General features: G+C 35.2%; 1 protein-coding gene across 1 annotated transcript; it reads right to left on the reverse strand.

Annotated features, from left to right (window-relative positions):
• Window positions 1-1,106: 1,106 nt before the first annotated feature.
• LOC129230688 (uncharacterized) lies at window positions 1,107-4,014 on the reverse strand. The gene is made up of 2 exons (XM_054865105.1): window positions 3,744-4,014; window positions 1,107-1,694 (listed from the first exon to the last, which is right to left on the reverse strand). The coding sequence occupies exons 1-2, from the start codon at window positions 3,976-3,978 to the stop codon at window positions 1,291-1,293; spliced, it is 639 nt and encodes a 212-aa protein (XP_054721080.1). The 5' UTR covers window positions 3,979-4,014; the 3' UTR covers window positions 1,107-1,290.
• Between the last annotated feature and the right edge of the window lie 3,323 nt (window positions 4,015-7,337).

A 7,337-nucleotide genomic window follows, 5' to 3' on the forward strand; every position in this document is an offset into this window, starting at 1 on the left:
GCGTTTTACTCTTCATTCATAATAAAAATTTTCGAAAACTCGATGAGGGTAAATCACTCATTTTTAGGCAAATTTCAGACCCTGGCAACCCTGATTAGTTCAGGTGAAAGAGGCGGAAATTCTTACTTTCGCGTTTTATTTATAACTTTTACTCTTCTTTCTTTGGTAACAATTTTTGGAAACTCGATGAAATAAGTCAAGCCTAGTAAGATCTTAGACTGTTACGAACCATTATTTAGCACATGCAATAACTTTTAGTTTATGTACTAGCTGCGTCGTTCGGCTTTGCACGGTGCACCTCGAAAATAATAGTTATGTCTAGTTGCGGTTCTAGGGTGAAAAAAGGTTGGACATCACTGCCTTAAGGGATGAACTTACTCTTTTTATAGTAGCAACCGCGTTTGTTAGAGTAACTATAATTTAAAATATCTGGGGACATTTTTCTAATTTAAAGTATTTATATTTTTGAAAAAGTCAATTTTTCAAAACCATTCCACTTCGGGTGTCAACCTTGCAGTTGCGTGACCGCCCTCCCCCCCCCCCCCCCGCCGCCACTGATGAAACAGTTTACGAAAAGTATAAATACTTCAACTTTAACTTATCTCTAACCTATCAAATTTCAATGAAAATGGAGCACAATCGGGCGGGGATGGACGATTACATATGCGTCTAGGGCAAATTTTACATAAAATTGTTCATTATTTATTCTTGTCTTTTAATGTAAACTCTGGAACACCACATGAAAATTTGATTAAAATTGTTAAAATTTAATGTTAACATAAAATGTTTTTTTTGCTGGGCTGGGGGGGGGGGGGGTTAACCACAAATTAGAGCCCCGGGAGACATTTGTGCTAAGACCGGAACTGCTTTGTACTGTATGACGAAACACTTAACAAGCAAATTCTTTCGTATTATGCAGGGGTTTCCACCTAGGGCCCCATGGCGCAGACTGCGCCATTGAAATTTTTAGGGAGGCGAGGGGAGGGGGGTGTTTTGAGAGGTATTTTTTACTTTTTCGTGGGGAAGGGACTTTGCGATATTTAGGGGGGTGCGCCCTTGCTCTTAGAGGGGTGCTGGGAATGGGTACCCCTGTGTTATGCCCAAGAAACTTCCCACATGGAAAACTTTTGGGTTCCACGTTAGAGAGTCTACCTATACAAAAAATAGACGCTTAGGCTTGGAATAAAATCATTTTTTATTAAAAATACTTTTCAACATTTTGTATAACTACGTCATATACATGTTTTTTCCGGTTGAAAAAGTATTTCCATTACTAAAAAAATATTTTTATTAATGCTGGAGGCTTGAAACGATTTTTTCCAACCGCGCTAACAAGCGAGCGCCATCGAAATCCTCTACGCGTATCAAATGCATAGAAGCTTTCTTCTCTAAAAGCATATCCTTAAGGCAATTAAGTTGTCTCATTAATCCATCCATGTCCTGGGTTAAAAATTGGGCCCCCTTCTGCAAACTTTGGCCTTGTCTCCTGTCATCCAAAAATAGTTTAAGTTTCAAAGGGCTAAGGGGTACTGTCAGAGGGAGCTTTTCGAAGCATTCAATTGCACTTGGCACTTCGGTGTCCCTTAAGTCCCGTGCCGGACCCTTTTTTGGTGTCCCCAACTTTTTATCCGGAAAATTGATATTTGATGCTGCCTGACTGTTACTTGCAGCGTTGAATGCGAGTGGTTGAGCACCTGAAAAAATATAACATCAAGATCAATGATTATTCTGCAGTGTTCAAGTCGTTTTTAATTACAGCAATATGCAGTGTAACTACAAAAAATGGTTAAAAGATCCAAAGACTTAACTATTGTACACTTGCCAACCTCACAAAATAGAAAAGTAGAAGAGATGAAAAAAAAAAAAAAAAACAGGAGACATTTCTGTATTTTGAAAGCAGACAATTGCTAGTGAAAATTGATAATTTTCATGTTCTTTGACGTGAATTATAAAAAAATTAATTCACAAGACACAATATTATTTCAAGGCAACTTTCTTCAATCTGGTAATTGCTTTAAGAGTGAAACTTTAAAGAAAAAATTGTTATTAAATATCTGCTAGACAAATAATTAAAATTGAAAATTTGTGTTAATGTTTATTAAATTTGCAAGAATATCTGCTTTAGCATTCAGGGGTACGTCTAGGTTTTTATTTCAGGGTCCGCCGATTGTAAAAAAATAAGTTTTTGTGAACTTTTTGCTTTTCTTGGAAAAAAAAAAATTAAAAGAAAAATTATCAATCTATTTTTTATAGAAAGAAATTATACGTTATCATAGCGTCTACGATGTTTACGATGTTGTATAATGCAACACTATTTAGCTATCATAAATCTATTCTTAAATCCGTTTGGCTCAGAGGACTTCATTGGGGATGACTTTGAAGTTGGAGTGCTTTTTTACTGATATTTTGTTCTCAGATGAATTGGTTGATCTTAAAAGTGATGAAAGAATTGTTTTTACAAATGAAATTTTATGAAAGATCTAATTTTAAGATTTGAAATTTTGTGAAGTGGCCGCTTTTACGATGCAAAATTTTGTCAAGGAGACTCAAAGCGGACATAATTTGCGTCAAAATCAATACCTGGCATTGTACAAAAGTGTTCTGTCCACATTTTTGGTGGACCAATCATCTGACCCCCCCCCCCGCCAACGGAAACATTTGAAAAGATTAACGAATGAAAACAGATATAAATAAAATAAACAATTAATTTTAATTCTGAAAGTTTGAATTCAAATTATGTTTTCCGCAATCACGAGCAGCGACAGGACCCTCTCATTAGAGTTATTGTTTCTAGAAACGGCTTCTGTCCCACCAAGCCTGCCCCTCCTCTTGGGCGGTTACGTGTCTGTGTAGGCTTGTGAGTGCATAGACCTGTGTGTATGCACGTTGGCGTGTGTATAGTGTATGTGTGTAAAAGCACGTGTGTGTGTGAGAGAGTGTGTATGTGTATGAGCGTGCGTGTGTGTAGGACATGGACGCAATCGACCAGAAGAAGCGGATTGCTCGGGACCGGAGGAGCCGCACCTGCAGAGGACGGTGGGGTTGAAAAAGGAACCAAACATCAAGGACGGTCAAATAAAAACAATTAGCAATCGTGATTGCTTAAAAATCAAATTAAATCAATTAGTAATTCGGACCCTTACATTTCTCGACAGAACAAAAATAAAAGTTTGTACTTACCTCTTCAAAGTTTTGAAGCATTTCATAACACTGTTACTTCTATCGTTTAAAAATAGAAAAAAAATCCGTAAAAATGGCAGAACATCCTACAAACGTACACTATTTTGAAAATTTAACAGAATTCTGGTTTTGATTGCAGGAAAACTAGAATTCCGTTATTTTATCCTTGTCTTTTAATTTAAACTTTCGTTACCGCTGCAAAAATAAAAATAGTTTCCTCTGTTTTTTGGCGGGGGAGGGGGGGAGATGGCCCCACAAGAGAGAGTGGTTATACTTGGACCTGCAGGAGACTGGGGGGGGGGGTCCCCCCCCCCCAAAAAAAAACGAAAGTCGATTTTTCAAGTCGCACACCCTCTTATGTTTTTCCTTTTGAGTCAAGGAAAAAAAAAATGTAAAAAAAGTCAAACTTCTTCAGCTTGAGTAAGCTTGTCCCGAGCCGGAAACGATTGCTCCTCCAAGTCCTTGATAGATTTGATTGCACTTTTTCCGCCCCTAGGGGGGATGTACCACTATTCTACATGTTACCCTCTTGATAATAAAATGCCTGAATCAATCATACTAACCCACTAATTGCATATTTCTTTGTTCTTGCCTATAACAAACTCTTCTGATCTCTGCAGCAGTGTAATCTATACTCGTAAACATTTGTTTCATATAAAGCAAAACTTCTTCAGCTTCAGTAAGCTTGTCTCGAGCCAAAAACAATTGCTCCTCCAGGTCCTTGACATATTTGATTGTACTTTCAGGTATGGGTTGAGAAAAGTATTCCGAGTCGTTTGTTGTCGACATATCGTCCATTTCCGTCTCGCAAATTTCTGATGGAAGTAGATTCTCCGTGTTTTGACTAAAAAGGAAACAAGTAATACATTAATTCAGTAATTTAAACTTTATTGCTATTATTATTATTATTATTTTGTGTAACATTGGCGGTGAGTTGAAATTCTTCGGTTATTAGCTGTAGGTAGTTTTGACGGGCAAGAGTAAAAGCTCTTCATGTTAAAAAAAGTAAATCTCGCCAAATAAAGACAATAAGTAATGCTCAATAGAACGCCAAAAATCCGAACGTCAAAAATACAAAACATCAAAAATCCTAAGAACAATGATACTTAAATTTTGTTAAAAATGTAATTACAATAGAATTTCGTTTATCCGGCTTCCGTTTATCCAGAGAAAATTTGCAGCGTCAAATATACAATCGAATCTTGATAACTCGAAGTTTATAACACTCAAATATTCTTTTATCTGGAAGTTTTTATTGGGTCTCAAACTTTTGAGACTGTTGTGGAAACTTCGTATTACTCGAACTACCAATTATTTAAACGTTTTAACCGGTCCCTTGGGACTTCGAGTTATCAAGACTATTTACTTTACTATTTACTTTCATAATAACTTTAAATTATTTTGATTCCAAGAACGGAGCAACAAAAATGCCAAATATTCGGTTTTTGTTTTGATTAAAAGTACAACTCCTGCACAGAACATATATAATAAAGCACAGTAGTACAAATTTAGCAAAAAATACGGCGTACTTGGAGCTTCAATTCGACGACACTGCAACTGAACTGTAAATGATAAAGCATTTGCAAGAAACGGTATCCCCTCCTTTTCGCCGACACGAAATTCCCTTCCCTCTGTTTTTCAGTTTCGTTTCAATCTTACCTTTTGGTACATATTCAGGGAGGGGGGGGGGGGATTTTAACTGTAGGCGAAAAGTAGGGTAAACCGCGGGAAATGGTACTATGTATGTAATTTTGTAACGCAGCATTGTTTTTTGCTGTAAAAAATGACAAGTCTGCTATGTATAGAATGTGTTTTGCTTATTTCCCGAATTATCCAGATTTGCGTTTGTTCGGTTTGCCTTTGGCGGGTTTTTGTTTAGTCCGGACAAACGACGTTGTACTGTGTGGCGTTATATACATGCATAATATATGACCACTTTATTCAAGCTCTAGACTACGGATTATGAATAGTAGTCACTGGCTACCAATCAGAGTTCGTATAAAAACAGTTTTTTTTTTTTTTTTTGAAAAAAAAACAACATTGGATTAAATCTTAAGCAGTTTTAATATTTACCTAATCTCTACATAGTATAAAATAAAGTCCCCAAAAAGCGTCTGTGTGTTTGAACTCGCAAATCTCGGGAACTACCCGGCCGATTGCGCTGAAATTTTCACAATTTGTTCCTTTAAGTCCTGAAAAGGTTTGCAGACCAGTTCGAATAAATTATGATGAATAGTTCTTTTTTTATTGCAATTTACGTCCAATTTTCACATAAATTCTCAAATATTGGGGTGAAAAACTACTTGCACATATTAATACTATATATCGTTGGAAAGGGTAGAATTTTCCACGTTCTACGCAGTTTGTTTCATTGCTCTAACTTTATTACGGCGGGAGTTATTTGCGTTTTTAGCTCGAAGTTTTTAAAGCTTAGCTGAAATTTAGGCACTACTTTTTTCACTAAATAAATCAATAAAAAGTGAAGAAATTGTCCCACGGCTTTCTTTTTGACGCCATTGGAAAAAGCGACCTTTTTTACTCCAGATCTATCTCGACCTGTGTTCGAAAAAATAAGCTTTTATCTCGAAAGGGAAAAAAAGTTACAAGTCTTTTTAAATCAAGTTTAAGAAATCTCGATTCCATTCAAATTGTGAACCATTTTCTTTCGCATTTTAATTCCTTAAACTTATTTTATTTTGTGTTTCCATGATTACGCATTTTAAATCCATCTGTCTGGATTTAATTTCTTAAAAGTAATTTAATATCTGTCGTCATTGTTTGGAAGGGAAATCATGATGTTTTTTTATTTATTTTTTACGCCTGATTGTTGAATATACGTCACTTGACACAACTTTTATTTTCATGGTGGACCAGGCAAAGCCGGGCAACGCAGCTAGTATTTCATATTTGTACCTAATTTCTTCCTCATTAATTAAATAATTAAGAGTAAAATCTTGTAATTTCATTTCCTCATAGAGATTTCTATAGGAGAATATTGTTCGAAAATCTTCAACTATTATAAAAAATACAATACATAAATGGGTCTTGGTATAAATAATCAAAGAAATAATTTACTGTGATAGTTCAGACATTATTAATTACAAATAACTATTGATTAGAAATAACAAAATTCTTGCAAATTAATTTCCTCATAGTCATAGCTACCTACTATAAATAAAAAAGTAAAAGTAAAATTAAAATCACGCATTCTTAAACATGGGAAAGTATTTTGCACTTTCTACAAATGAATCATAAATCTGATGTACATTATACAACTTTAAAAATCAAAAGATCGATGCATATTTTGTCTAAACATTTTTAAAAGGGTTACAAATCATGCAATTTATTTACCTAACGTATCAGTGACAACAATATAGAAACAGGAAAAGTAAGTTTTAAGAAAATCATAATGTTTTCTATTGTAGACATTATTTCTCCTGGTTTAATGCATTTAGAAATACAGTTTTTTTTACTTTCTTTTACAAAAAAGGAAGTATTGTATTCGAGAAAAAATTTTCACCCAAAAAATCGGCCCATTTTGCTCACCCCAAAATGAATGTTGAGTTTTTTTTTTTTTTTTTTTTCCAACCCGACCACACGTGGATATGTGTCTAGGAACGTACAGACACCCGAAATATCCATTTTGACGATCTCCGAGTTAATTACAATGAGTTTTCTCGTGACGTCTGTATGTACGTTTGTGTGTGTATGTGGCATAACTCAAGAATATCCTAGAAAATTGAAATTTGGTACGTAGATTCCTGGTGGGGTCTAGTTGTGCACCTTTCTTTTTGGTTGCATTCGTATGCTCCAAAGGGGATCTTTTGCCCCTTTTTGGGGGAAATCATTGTTAATTTCGATGTAAACTCAAGTGGTGTTATAATTTGGCGAACACATGGCGATATATCGCCAGTCTTTTGGTCGCCAAGTTTTGTCGCCAATTTGGCGAAAAATTTGGCGATTTTTTTTTTTTAAATTTTTTATTTTTTAAATCTGGTTTCAATTTGGCCACTGTTGGTGATATTTAGAGAGCAAACTATTGAATCATATTAAAACTGCCAATAATGGGAAAATGACATTAAATTGGAGTGAAAGGAAGTCATGTGATGCACACATCAGCTCGTTTTAATCAAAGAAAAAGAAGGCATTTTAATTAA

The sequence above is a fragment of the Uloborus diversus genome, chromosome 9 (genome assembly GCF_026930045.1).
Source record: "Uloborus diversus isolate 005 chromosome 9, Udiv.v.3.1, whole genome shotgun sequence".
NCBI lineage: Eukaryota > Metazoa > Arthropoda > Arachnida > Araneae > Uloboridae > Uloborus > Uloborus diversus.

Coding starts and splice junctions, on each gene's coding strand:
- LOC129230688 (XM_054865105.1), bottom strand. CDS start 3,978: ATGGACGATATGTCGACAACAAACGACTCGGAATACTTTTCTCAACCC. Junction 1,695..3,743: donor AAGAAATATGCAATTAGTGG/GTTAGTATGATT, acceptor ATATTTTTTCAG/GTGCTCAACCACTCGCATTC.